Raw genomic sequence first — 15,086 nt, 5'->3', positions numbered from 1 at the left:
CTAACTCCAATAGAGTTTAGAATGTCTGTGTAGTAATGTTCAAAGTTCGTGGGGAAGGAAGAGGACAAGGGTCGGCTTTTGACTGCTGACTGAGCTTTATTTAGTGTATATGAAAAATGTCCAACAAAAGTCTGTGCACCGCACAACAACGAAAATAAACAATCCACAACAGGGCTTCACTCCAGAACGGTATAAACAATCCACAATAGGGCTTCTCTCCAGTGCTGTTGTCGTGCTCAGTGTCTCAGTCAGCAGTCCCTCTCTCTCTCGCACACTCCTGCTTCTCCTGGCGTTTTATCCTGTCTCCGCGCCAATTACTGGAATGAGAAACAGGTGTTCATAATTTACATTTAACCCACTCGCTTACCACGCGTCTCCCGACACTCTCTCCAGTTGCAGACCTCGCTGAACCACGCCCCCCTCGCCACATACCCCCACCGCCCAACTCAGGCCGGGGAGCTAATAGCGGAGGGTGAGGACGGCCCACCTAATGGCAAGACATTCTTTTTCTACGGTGCTGTACTTAGCTTCTCTCTTGGAGAGCTTACGGCTAATGTACAGCACCGGCCGTTCCTCCCCCTCTATCTCCTGGGACAGGACAGCACCCAGCCCTCTGTCCGACACGTCAGTCTGCAACAAAAAGGGGAGAGAAAAATCAGGAGAATGAAGCAGTGGCCCGCCACATAGAGCAGCCTTCACTTGGGTAAAGGCCTGCTGGCACAGCTCCGTCCACTGGACCGTATCTGGTGCATCCTTTTTAGTTAGATCAGTCAACGAGCTGGTGAGGTCCGAATAATTAGGTACAAACCTTCTATAATATCCTGCCAGCCCGAGGAACTGTCTAACCTCCTTTTTGGTCTTGGGGCGCGGACAGGTCGCAATCGCTGCTGTCTTATCAATTTGGGGACGCACCTGTCCATGTCCTAAGTGGAAGCCCAGATACCTTACTTCCACGCGCCCAATTGCACACTTCTTTGGGTTGGCCGTGAGCCCGGCCCCCCTCAGCGATCTCAGGACGGCCCTCAAATGCTGCATATGCCGCTGCCAGTCATTACTGAAGATAATAATATCATCCAGATAGGCAGCAGCATATGCACCATGGGGCCACAAAATTTTATCCATGAGCCGCTGAAAGGTAGCCGGTGCCCAGAAAAAGCACGAAGGGAAGTATAACAAAATGGTGCAATCCGAACGGCGTCGTGAAAGCTGTCTTTTCTTTGGATAATGGCGACAAGGGGATCTGCCAATATCCCTTTGTTAAGTCCAGTGTCGAATAAAATCGAGCCGTACCGAGCCGGTCAAGCAGTTCGTCCACCCGTGGCATTGGATACACGTCGAATTTCGGCACTGCGTTCACCTTGCGATAGTCCACACAGAACCGAACTGAGCCGTCCGTTTTGGGAACCAAAACTATCGGGGTCGCCCAGTTACTGCTGGACTCTTCTATTACTCCCATTTCAAGCATTGCCCCTAATTCTGCCTGAACTACCTTTTTTTTGTGTTCAGGCAACCTATACGGCCGGCTGCGAACCACCACGCCCGGCTCTGTCTCGATGTGGTGCTGAATGAGGTCAGTACGACCCGGTAGGGGAGAAAACACGTCAGCAAACTCTGCTTGTAACTTAGTTAAATCAGTGAGCTGGGAGGGCGAGAGGTGATCTCCCCCTGGAGCCAGAGCGAGGGATTGTTTTTTGACATTCGCCTCTGGCCCGAGATCATCCTCCCCGCTAATCACCGTCGCCAGCATCACTGATTCTGCCTCATTCCATTTTTTAAGGAGGTTGAGGTGGTAAATTTGACGTGCTTCTCTCCTATCCGACCGTATTACCTCATAATCGAGATCCCCAACTGGCCGTGTAACCTCAAACGGTCCTAGCCACTTTGCCAGTAATTTTGAACTTGAAGTAGGGAGCAATACAAGCACTTTATCTCCCGGTGAAAATTTGCATAAGTTAGTTCCCCTGTCATACAGTTGGCTCTGTTTGTGCTGGGCTTGTAACAAATTCTCCATGGATAGCCGCCCCAAAGTGTGGAGTTTTGCTCTCAAGTCCATCACATACTGAATTTCGTTTTTAGCCTGAGACGGTCCGTCCTCCCAAGTCTCTCTTAGGACATCCAGCACCCCGCGGGGCTGGCGTCCGAAGAGAAGCTCAAAAGGGGAAAACCCCGTGGAGGCTTGCGGGACTTCTCGTACTGCGAATAACAGGGGTTCTAGCCACTTATCCCAATTTTTGGCGTCTTCCCTAACGAACTTACGAACCATGGATTTAAGCGTGCGGTTAAAACGTTCGACCAGCCCGTCCGTTTGTGGGTGAAAGACGCTGGTACGAATCGATTTAACGCCCAACAATTCGTAAAGTTCGCGTAACGTGCGTGACATAAACGCCGTGCCCTGATCAGTGAGGATTTCTTTTGGAATCCCCACTCGGGAGATTAAACTAAACAGTGCGTCCGCAACACTCTTAGCGGAAATGTTGCGGAGAGCCACTGCTTCAGGGTATCGCGTTGCATAATCCACAATGATTAATGCAAAGCGATGCCCCCTTGCTGATCGCTCTAATGGCCCGATGAGGTCCATACCAATTCTTTCGAAGGGGACCTGCATTAATGGGAGGGGGCGCAAAGGCGCTTTTGGAGCGGCCGGTGGATTCACCAACTGACATTCACGACAAGACGCACACCACCTGCGCACGTCCTCGTGAATGCCCGGCCAAAAAAATCGGGTCATGAGGCGATTTAGTGTTGCCGTTTGTCCCAAGTGACCAGCCATTGGATTAGAATGAGCCACGTGGAAAAGCATTTCCCTGCGGCTCTTTGGAACTAATAACTGGGTTGTATCCTCCTTCGTCTGAGTGTCTTGGGTCACTCGATACAACCTATCCTTTATGATCGCAAAATACGGATAATTCAGTGGGCGTCCAGGCTGGAGAGGCTGACCATCGATAGTGCTGACCCTTTCAAAAGCGTGTTTTAATGTTTCATCCTGAGACTGCTCGAGGGGGAAGTCATCGCGGTCCGAAAGAATTAGTCTCCCGATTCCGCTCTGTTCCCCTGAGGCAGTACTCATTGGTCCCTGGTCAGTCTCCCCCACCTGCACGCGCACATCCTTACCCGGCGAATTTTTATTCCAAGAGGCATCCGAGCACAAACAACCCAATAAATTATGAAACGCAGGCCAATTCGTCCCCAAAATTATCGGATGCCGGAGGTGCGGATTAACTGCCACCTCAACATTATGCTTTTGTCCCCTAAATTGTATAATGACTGGCATTATAGGATATTTCACCACATCCCCGTGCACACACCGAACCCTAACCATGCGGCTTGTATCCAATGCCCCGGATGAAATCAGGCTTTGATGCACCGAGGTTTGGTTACATCCTGAGTCCACCAAAACCTGATAGGTACCCCCCTTGATACTCACAGGAATTTGGTACCCGCCAGCTTGACCAGGGGCGGCCTGCGGATCGTCCGGGACCCAGATCAACGTCCCGACCTCCATAATCGGACACCTGTCCACGAAATGCTCCGGGTCCCCGCAACGCCAACAGGCCGGCCCAGACCTGCCCGCCGCTCTCGTGGCAGGGAGGGGGCTAAATGGTTGGTGCGGAGAGAGGGGAGAAGCAGGAGTGGGGTCCAGCCCGGCAGCAGATGGTCCCGCCCCCCTGGGCGGGACCCGAGGTCCGGAAAAGAATCCCTGTTCAGTCCTGCCCCGCCCCCGGGGCGGGACACGAGGAGGGCCGGGCGGACGAGACCTGGGGAGAGGGACAGGCTTAGAGAGAGAGGAGGATGTGGGAAGAGAAGGAGAGAGAGAGGCAGATGGAAGGGGTTCGCCGACCCCTGGGCACGCCACCATGTGGTCCTCCGCGAGGTGGATGGCCGAGTCCAGCGACGTGGGACGGTGGCACTGGACCCACTCGGCTGTTCTTCGGGGCAGCCGAGTTATGATCTGCTCCAGCACCACCAGATCGATGACTTGCTCCACGTCGCCTCCCTCGGCCAGGAGCCATTTGCGGCAGGAGTCCCGGAGCTGTTGGGCCATCACGAAGGGCCGGCCGGACTCGCCTAACTCCAGTGAGCGGAACCGTTGGCGATGCTGTTTTGGGGTCCGGCCGACCCGCTGAAGTATGGCCCTCTTCAGGTCGTCGAAGACCAGGAGGTTCTGTACAGGCAGCTGCTGCGCTGCCACCTGCGACTCACCCGAGAGTAGTGGGATGAGTCGCATGGGCCACTGATCCCGGGGCCAACCTGAAACCTCCGCGGACTTCTCGAAAAGGTCCAGGAAGGCCTCCGGGTCATCCAGCGGGCCCATCTTGTTGAGGGGGAGATGGGTGGGCGCAGCCAGCTGTCCGGTGGTCTCCGTACGAACCTCCCGGTCGATCCAGCTCCGGAACCTCTCGCGGTCTTCCTGCTGGACCTGAAGGATGGCCTGGAAACGCCGCTCCTGATCCGAACGGAGGTCCAGCAGGGCTTGATGTTGGTCTTGGTGTAAGACCGCGAGGGATGATATGATGTCCGCAAACGGCACGGCGGAGGGCGTTTGCATGGCGGCGGCTCCCTTCTTCCTTCCCGGGTTTCGGCACCAGTGTAGTAATGTTCAAAGTTCGTGGGGAAGGAAGAGGACAAGGGTCGGCTTTTGACTGCTGACTGAGCTTTATTTAGTGTATATGAAAAATGTCCAACAAAAGTCTGTGCACCGCACAACAACGAAAATAAACAATCCACAACAGGGCTTCACTCCAGAACGGTATAAACAATCCACAATAGGGCTTCTCTCCAGTGCTGTTGTCGTGCTCAGTGTCTCAGTCAGCAGTCCCTCTCTCTCTCGCACACTCCTGCTTCTCCTGGCATTTTATCCTGTCTCCGCGCCAGTTACTGGAATGAGAAACAGGTGTTCGTAATTTACATTTAACCCACTCGCTTACCACGCGTCTCCCGACACTCTCTCCAGTTGCAGACCTCGCTGAACCACGCCCCCCTCGCCACAGTCTGTAAATGTAAATCCCATTGCATTATTTTCATTATCTACATAGATATTAAAATCACCATCAATTTATACTTTATCCGCAGCCAGTACTACTTCTGATAGACAATCAGCAAATTCTGTATTGTGCCCTGGTGGCCTGTATACAGTAGCCAGCACAAATATCAAATGGGGTTTATAGATGTAATGAAAGAAACTGTTTATATCATTTCTACTTTCTACTATCAGTGCCACTTTAAAAGCCTCAGCTGATCCACCCAAAGACACTGTACACCATTGAGGCAATAGCAATAGAGCCTTGGGTGCTGAACTTTTTCTTCTTAAATGCAATACATTTTGATTTATAGATTTGAATCTACAATGAGACGCCAAAAATAAATCTTTAACAAATAAGTATTGTCTGATTACCTGTGGCAATGGTTTTCATGAGTTCACACTTACAAATGATTGAATAGAGTTAAAAATATATATATATATATATATATATATATATATATATATATATATATATAATAAGCATATTTGGTGTACTGTCCAAGGGGATCGAAGGCTCCGAGCTTGGAATTTAGCCCAAACCCAAAGTTCTCCCCATATCCCCAGCCAAGAGTGAGGAGCAGGGTGGTGGAGGGATGCAGAAAACTGTTGAAGTAACTAAAGGCGAGTCGGCTCTCGTCTGTGTATAGTTTAATTAGTGACACTTAGCCTACATTTTAAAAACTTTATGGCAAAAATATGGCAACATTTTATTTTGAATATGGCAACATTTTTATTAAAAATATTTGTTTGAATATGGCAACATTTGTATTTTAAAACCTTTATTTTAATATGTAATCATGACACCTCATTCTACAATATTTCTATGATTAAATCACTGACTCCTCCCCCATCAGCCAATCACTGTGTGTATACTCCATAGCAACGAGGTTAGCCCCGCCCTTACTCTTAGCTTAAGACTTCAGTCTATTCCTTAGTAAAAGTTTGTCTCAGCAGCTTTGTGAATAGGTTTTAAGAGAAAACTCTTAGCTAAGAACTTTTACTGTTATTTAGGAGAACTATTAGTGGTAAGATAAAATGTTTTGTGAATATGGCCCCTGATTATTATTATTTCTGTTCTGAGTCTTTGCATCTTTGCTGACAGTCTCTCTGTGCCTTGAATTGAGCTCTCTTCTGTCTTTCATTTTCGTTTTCTTTTTTTGTCTCAATATCTCTGGCAAAGTCCTGTTTCCTTTTCTGCAAATACTCTGCTCTGTGTTGATGTTCTGCATCCCTACACTGCCTCTAAAGTTGGTGTCTTGGTGTCTCAGCTGCACTCAGTTACTTGACAAATATGGAATTAGATTTGTGCCAAATATTTTGACTGTAACTTTTCAATAAACTTATAAAAATATAAATTAAATATTAATGAAAAAACTCTTTGAAATTGGAAAAAATAATTAACTGTGCCATACTGGTACAAATCCCTCATGTGGGCAGGGTTGACAGCAAGTTTTTGATTGACAGTGAGTTTTTGACCTGTAAGTGAACATCTCATTGTAATGTTTTAAAGTGTGTGTATGAGAATCTGCAAGCGCCTTCATATTTTTAGTAACAAAGTTAGAAATGTTGTTTTAATTTTTTTTTTTTTTTTTATTATTCTTTCTTTCACTATTACTTTCCATTTAAATGCAAGATATAATGTCCAATGTTTGGGGGAATATTTCTTTCTTCCTGATAATTGAGCTAATTGAACACAAAATTATTTTTTATGAAATGACAGCGAGATCATTTAAATAAGACCACTGGTGTCCAGTGACTATTTTGAAATACTTTATTACTGTTCTTAAGTATATTTCTACTTTACTGGAGTATAAATGTTTCTATTGACTTCACTTTTGTTACTTTTGTGACTGAAACTACAGAAAATAACAGCTACCACCCAAATGACTGTGTTAGTGACATCTGACTTATAATCTAATGGGATGTGGATTGTTGTTGTGTGTTTGTAGGTTGTCTGGGTGTATGGTGACAGAGGAAGGCTGTGGTTATGTGTCTTCAGCTCTGAGTTCAAACCCCTCACACCTGAGAGAGCTGGATCTGAGCTACAATCACCCAGGAGACTCAGGAGTGAAGCTGCTCAACCATCCAAACTACAGACTGAACAAACTCAAGTATGTTAAGCATGAAGAGTGAATAAATAACATATATGTAATATAATAATAATAATAATAATAATAATAATAATACATAAAAATAAATTAGAGAATTGCATGGCAGTAAAGGAGCACAGTAAAATCCTCAGTGTTAAATTATCACTTGCTCTGAGTCTATATGAGTCCAGTCTACAGAGAGTAAAAGAGTAACACTAAAACATTGTTGAAGCTAATAAGATAATTAAATGATTGAGTGAGGATTGAGAATTAGTGATGAACTCCTGCTGTTCACTGTAGATTCAAAGTAAAATCTCTTTCAATCTCCGACCAACATTGATCCAACATCTTTTTGCTCATCAAAGGTTACGTTCACACTGTCAGACCAAATCTGATTTTTACCCAGTTGAATCCAGTATCCAAGACCCTCTGCCAATCGGATCCCAGGACCACATCTAACTGTTGGATATAGTTGTATAGTGTTTATGTTAAATTTGTAAATTTAAATAACTAAAACTTTCAAATAGGACAATAAATTACAAACATTTGAAGCAGGAAAGTATTAAGTGGTTAAAATATAAAACATTAAAACTCTAAAACTCTAAAGTAACATTGCTAATTCCAGTCGGCTACTCACTTGATTATTGAGGCGTCTCTGCTATTGTTCACCAGCTTTTCCACCATTAGGCCATGACTGGTAACCCCGAAGTTTTAGGGTTTGATTCTCAATACTAGCAGGAAATTAGGTACCCTTGAGGCACCCTAGGCACCTAAAGGCCCCAATATACTTCAAATGAAATCAAAGAACAAACTGATGTGACGTCATTTCGAACAAAATCAGGCCAAAATGAAGTTCTTTTTGTGTACTTTTCGGAAGTTTGAAACGGCTTGCCAAAGCGAACATTCAGGAAAAGTTCGCTCCAGCTGTAAAACACCTTCGTACTACCATTGGTCAGTGATGATAACGTAATAGGAGGTGTGCGCTGAGGCTCCACCTTCACTCGCGTGGGACGTGTCTTTGACTCATTTCGTGTGTTTGAGTTCATCGAGGTAAGAGCTCCGTGGGTGAAAACATTAACAAACTGGAAAGCCACTTTATAGTACAAAATTAAGTTGTGCTTGAAAACAATTGTTAGTTTTTTATTTTTTTTTACATGTTTGATACTGTAAAGCTGTTTGATTTTAAGCAATCTACTGAATAAAGTGCTATATAAACATGACGTGACTGGAGTGCTAATCTGCAGAGCTCGTGCTAACATACCCATGTTATGATCAGACGCGTTTCTTATGCTCTATATAAAAAATGCTTGCTGTTTTCTCATTTTTGTTGAGTTAATTTTGTTACTGAGAAGAAAGTGCACAGCACATATTTACATATTAATCTAACCATCGCTTTCAGCAGTGTGGGCGGCGTCAGATGTTAGTTTACAGTATATCGCTGTTTACGCATTTCAAACTTTGTTTTACCCCTAACTGTAGAACGAAAAAGAACTTTGTTTGAAGTATATCGGGGCCTTAACCCCCAATCAACAAACATTTGAGTTTATTTTTTCCTTTCTGCAATTTACACCTAATGCCAGGTTCACACGTACTCCGTTCTGCAGTGTGTATGTGTTGTAGTACGTATGTGTCTCAGAAGCAGCACGCACCATTGTGCTTTCACATATTACGCATTTACAGTGTGCTACTGATCTGCAGCTTCTGTCATGGACTTATTCATATTTAAACACAAAAATATAAACAACATAATATTTAATTGATTAATTAATTTAATTAATCCCACTTCAGCTTAGTGCAAAGCATGATGGGAAGTGAAAGTCCTGTTTGATTGGGTTAGTGACTGAAACATGTTATTTCAAAATGAAAACATCAAGTGAGATCTAGTAACCATTTCAAATCAATTTAACAGGAAGCAATCACATCTGAACCAGAAACAATGGTGTTAAATCAAAATAAATTGTTTAAATAAAGTGAACAGCACCCAAAAAAAAAATATATATATATTTAGATATATATATATAAGAAATACATGAGTCTTCTTTGAAGCACAACATTAATCTGAAGTTAAACCTCCTCCTGGTAGGTTTAATTTAAGCCTCAGTTTAGTCCTGGAGTAGCTCTAGTCTTCCTCCAGGAAATCAGCTTATTAAACTCTGGACTAGACTAAGTCTAGGACTATTTTAAACCATGACAGAGAAAGCAGATTTCTGTTATTCTGTCTTAAAAAGCCATTTTATTCCTGGACTAGGCTTAATCTCTGTCCGGGAAACCGCCCCAAAATAACTTGCCATCCACACCAATGGCTGATGACACGCCTCCCATGCCTTTTCTTTAGCATTTAAATCTTAGGCTATATAAAATGTCCCACCGGTCATGCAGAATTTTGTGTTTCTATACTTCAGTAATCAACTGAGTGACATTTATTGTACAGCCTTGTTTCATGTAGTTCTCAGACACCAGCCTGTCACATGATTATCACTTTTTGGAGAGATGTAAGGCCCTCGCCTTGACATAATATAACAAACTGTGCAGTGCATTTCACATTAAAAAAACTTTTAATATAATTTTGACCACATTAGTTATTTTTGCTACTCATGGCAAGTGTTTTTCTTTTTTTTGCTTTACCCCAGGCTTAAAGTAAAAAGATGACTGTGAAAAACGGTAGTATAATTAATTGAATTAAATGCATTTATGATGAGGTTACTACATTTTCATGTCAATCCGTCTTCATTTTGACCACAAACAATGCACTGTCACTTTAATTCAGCGCGTGTAGTACAGCAAAAATAAATGCATTGCTGGACCGCATCCAAGCGCTCTAACCTGTTAATATGGGCACCAAACAAATATGTGCCGCATACACACTGCAGACGGAGTATGTGTGAACCTGGTGGGAGTACAAACTACTACTGCCTGACGTTACCCCATGCCAGGGTCATACATTAACTTTTCCATTAAGGGGCTGCTTGCAATTGATTTCCAGGGGCTTTCTTACCTTCATAAGGGCCAATTTTTATGATTACCTGTGTTGTGTTTTATGTTAAATACTTAAATTTAACCAATTACTTAGACTGTTGGCAATATAAATTCATCATTGACAAAATACATCTTTACACTGCAAAGGTGGAACAGAAGCTGCATTTGAAGTAGCATTTAAATGTTTATTTACACAGACTGTTTAATGTTACTCATTAATTATAAAATTACAAGAACTCATTCCAGGGTCATTATTGTCAACTAAAGGGATAGTTCACTCAAACATGAAAATTATCCCATGATTTACTCATCCTTCAAACCATCCTAGGTGTATATGACTATCTTCTTTCAGACAAACACAATCGGAGTTATATTTAAAAAATAACCTGGCTCTTCTAAGCTTTATAATGGTCAGTGATGGGAATAATGGCGTTTTAAATAAATTTTTACTTTTTTAGTAACGAGTAATCAAACAAATTACTTTTTCTCCTGTTACAGCGGCGTTACCGTTACTGACACAAAACAAATGCCGCGTTACTATAATTGAGCTCACTGAAGTGGTAGGTTAGTAGGCTCTGTCTCAGAATAGGACCTGCAAAGTGTTTTCTCTGCTGTGTGTTGGGGTTAGTCATACACAAATATAATTTTAAACTGATAATAATGTACAATGCTTTGTGTTTGTGTGCATTTACTGATTAAATGTGTTTTTACTGACACTATGATTCTGTTGCAGTGTGGATCATGGAGGAGAGTTCAGGATTAGAGCAGGACTGCACAAATGTATGTCTACACACACACACACACACACACACTCACTACACATTCATGGACTACACACACACACACACACACATATAGGGTACAATGGGCTAAAGGCACGCCGTAAGAAAAAATGTGTTTTTCACTACTCTCAAAGTAGATGATTACAGGAAAAATATATATGTTTGTATTGAACATTGATGGAGCAGCAGATTTTGTGCGAAAATAAATCATAAAAGTGGTTAATTTTGTTTAAAATCTTATAAATGTATGAAGTGGTGAGGACACACATGGGGTAAAAGGCACACAGTATTCATGCAAATACTTTAGCTAAAATAATGTTTTTAGTAATGTGAAAGTAAATACTTGATAAAATAAAGTATCACAATACTAATGGTGTCACAAATCAAGTAACATTATAATTTTTATTTTTAAAGTCTCCAGACCAGAGCAAAGCATGCTGGGAACTGCCCAGTTTCAGTTCGTTCAACACCAATAATGATGAAGTCAACTTCAGTTTGACGTGTTTAAGTGGATTTACTCCATTAAATCAGGACAGAATGTGCAGTAATTGTGTGCTTTAACTCATTTTAATGAAGTTCATTTAACAAGCAGCAGAAATCATGTTTACAGTGTAGATTAAAAGATGATTCCTGATTGTGATGTGTTTTATCTCCATCAGATTCCCATCGGCTCACTCTGGATCTGAACACAGTGAAAAAATGCTTCCGTCTGTCTGAGAGGAACACAGTGATTACTGTCACTGACACACCACAGCCGTATCCTGATCATCCAGACAGATTTGATGGTCTGTTGAATCCTCAGGTGTTGTGTAGAGAGAGTGTGAGTGATCGACGCTGTTACTGGGAGATTGAGTGGAGTGGGAGTATGTTAATAACAGATGGTGTGAATATATCAGTGTCATATAAGAGCATCAGCAGGAAGGGAGATGGTCATGAGTTGATGTTTGGATGGAATGATCAGTCCTGGAGTTTAAACTGCTCTACTGTCTTTGGTTACTCATTCATACACAATAAGATACGGACTGAACTCCCTGTAGAGCCCATCATCATCAGTAGAACAGTGAATGTGAATTACTATAGAACAGGAGTGTATGTGGATCACAGTGCAGGAACTCTGTCCTTCTACAGCGTCTCTGGAGACACAATGATCCTCATCCACACAGTCCAGACCACATTCACTCAACCGCTCTATCCTGGGTTTAGGATTACTGATTCATCATCAGTGAAACTGTGTTGATGAATCAGAACAGAGACTCTACCCATAATGATTTGAGCTGATGATGAATCAGAACAGAGACTCTACCCATAATGCTTTGAGCTGATGATGAATCAGAACAGAGAGACTCTACCCATAATGCTTTGAGCTGATGATGAATCAGAACAGAGACTCTACCCATAATGCTTTGAGCTGATGATGAATCAGAACAGAGAGACTCTACCCATAATGCTTTGAGCTGAAGATGAATCAGAACAGAGACTCTACCCATAATGCTTTGAGCTGATGATGAATCAGAACAGAGAGACTCTACCCATAATGCTTTGAGCTGATGATGAATCAGAAGAGAGACTCTACCCATAATGCTTTGAGCTGTTGATGAATCAGAACAGAGAGACTCTACCCATAATGCTTTGAGCTGATGATGAATCAGAACAGAGACTCTACCCATAATGCTTTGAGCTGATGATGAATCAGAACAGAGACTCTACCCATAATGCTTTGAGCTGATGATGAATCAGAACAGAGACTCTACCCATAATGCTTTGAGCTGATGATGAATCAGAACAGAGACTCTACCCATAATGCTTTGAGCTGATGATGAATCAGAACAGAGACTCTACCCATAATGCTTTGAGCTGATGATGAATCAGAACAGAGAGACTCTACCCAAAATGCTTTGAGCTGATGATGAATCAGAAGAGAGACTCTACCCATAATGCTTTGAGCTGTTGATGAATCAGAACAGAGAGACTCTACCCATAATGCTTTGAGCTGATGATGAATCAGAACAGAGACTCTACCCATAATGCTTTGAGCTGATGATGAATCAGAACAGAGACTCTACCCATAATGATTTGAGCTGATGATGAATCAGAAGAGAGACTCTACCCATAATGCTTTGAGCTGAAGATGAATCAGAACAGAGAGACTCTACCCATAATGATTTGAGCTGATGATGAATCAGAACAGAGACTCTACCCATAATGCTTTGAGCTGATGATGAATCAGAACAGAGAGACTCTACCCATAATGCTTTGAGCTGATGATGAATCAGAACAGAGACTCTACCCATAATGATTTGAGCTGAAGATGAATCAGAACAGAGACTCTACCCATAATGCTTTGAGCTGATGATGAATCAGAACAGAGACTCTACCCATAATGCTTTGAGCTGATGATGAATCAGAACAGAGACTCTACCCATAATGCTTTGAGCTGATGATGAATCAGAACAGAGACTCTACCCATAATGCTTTGAGCTGATGATGAATCAGAACAGAGAGACTCTACCCATAATGCTTTGAGCTGATGATGAATCAGAAGAGAGACTCTACCCATAATGCTTTGAGCTGTTGATGAATCAGAACAGAGAGACTCTACCCATAATGCTTTGAGCTGATGATGAATCAGAACAGAGACTCTACCCATAATGATTTGAGCTGAAGATGAATCAGAACAGAGACTCTACCCATAATGCTTTGAGCTGATGATGAATCAGAACAGAGACTCTACCCATAATGCTTTGAGCTGATGATGAATCAGAACAGAGAGACTCTACCCATAATGCTTTGAGCTGATGATGAATCAGAAGAGAGACTCTACCCATAATGCTTTGAGCTGATGATGAATCAGAACAGAGACTCTACCCATAATGCTTTGAGCTGAAGATGAATCAGAACAGAGAGACTCTACCCATAATGCTTTGAGCTGATGATGAATCAGAACAGAGAGACTCTACCCATAATGCTTTGAGCTGATGATGAATCAGAACAGAGACTCTACCCATAATGCTTTGAGCTGAAGATGAATCAGAACAGAGAGACTCTACCCATAATGCTTTGAGCTGATGATGAATCAGAACAGAGACTCTACCCATAATGCTTTGAGCTGTTGATGAATCAGAACAGAGAGACTCTACCCATAATGCTTTGAGCTGATGATGAATCAGAAGAGAGACTCTACCCATAATGATTTGAGCTGATGATGAATCAGAACAGAGACTCTACCCATAATGCTTTGAGCTGATGATGAATCAGAACAGAGACTCTACCCATAATGCTTTGAGCTGATGATGAATCAGAACAGAGACTCTACCCATAATGCTTTGAGCTGATGATGAATCAGAACAGAGAGACTCTACCCATAATGCTTTGAGCTGATGATGAATCAGAAGAGAGACTCTACCCATAATGCTTTGAGCTGATGATGAATCAGAACAGAGACTCTACCCATAATGCTTTGAGCTGAAGATGAATCAGAACAGAGAGACTCTACCCATAATGCTTTGAGCTGATGATGAATCAGAACAGAGAGACTCTACCCATAATGCTTTGAGCTGATGATGAATCAGAACAGAGACTCTACCCATAATGCTTTGAGCTGAAGATGAATCAGAACAGAGAGACTCTACCCATAATGCTTTGAGCTGATGATGAATCAGAACAGAGACTCTACCCATAATGCTTTGAGCTGATGATGAATCAGAACAGAGACTCTACCCATAATGCTTTGAGCTGATGATGAATCAGAACAGAGACTCTAAGATGACTCTACCCATAATGCTTTGAGCTGTTGATGAATCAGAACAGACTCTACCCATAATGCTTTGAGCTGATGATGAATCAGTGACAGTGAGACTCTACCCATAATGCTTTGAGCTGATGATGAATCAGAACAGAGACTCTACCCATAATGCTTTGAGCTGAAGATGAATCAGAACAGAGAGACTCTACCCATAATGCTTTGAGCTGATGATGAATCAGAACAGAGACTCTACCCATAATGCTTTGAGCTGATGATGAATCAGAACAGAGAGACTCTACCCATAATGCTTTGAGCTGATGATGAATCAGAACAGAGACTCTACCCATAATGCTTTGAGCTGTTGATGAATCAGAACAGAGAGACTCTACCCATAATGCTTTGAGCTGATGATGAATCAGAACAGAGACTCTACCCATAATGCTTTGAGCTGTTGATGAATCAGAACAGAGACTATA

The 15,086-nt window shown here is 42.8% G+C and overlaps 1 protein-coding gene across 4 annotated transcripts in view; it reads left to right on the top strand.

Annotated features, from left to right (window-relative positions):
• LOC137006116 (NACHT, LRR and PYD domains-containing protein 3-like) overlaps positions 1-14,584 on the top strand; it is a 43,166-nt gene extending 28,582 nt beyond the window's left edge. For 2 of the 4 annotated variants that reach the window (XM_067366589.1, XM_067366599.1), the window contains exons 9-11: positions 6,970-7,131; positions 10,820-10,866; positions 11,528-14,584. In XM_067366589.1, coding sequence (XP_067222690.1) covers positions 6,970-7,131; positions 10,820-10,866; positions 11,528-12,105 — 787 coding nt within the window. In that variant the 3' untranslated portion in view covers positions 12,106-14,584. Of the gene's footprint in view, positions 1-6,969; positions 7,132-10,819; positions 10,867-11,282; positions 11,419-11,527 lie in introns of all 4 variants that reach the window. The other 2 variants (XR_010892474.1, XR_010892475.1) reach the window with 2 other exon arrangements.
• Positions 14,585-15,086: the final 502 nt, after the last annotated feature.

The sequence above is a fragment of the Chanodichthys erythropterus genome, chromosome 3, assembly GCF_024489055.1.
Source record: "Chanodichthys erythropterus isolate Z2021 chromosome 3, ASM2448905v1, whole genome shotgun sequence".
NCBI classification, from domain to species: Eukaryota; Metazoa; Chordata; class Actinopteri; order Cypriniformes; family Xenocyprididae; genus Chanodichthys; species Chanodichthys erythropterus.
This window is presented reverse-complemented; position numbering and strand designations above follow the sequence as displayed.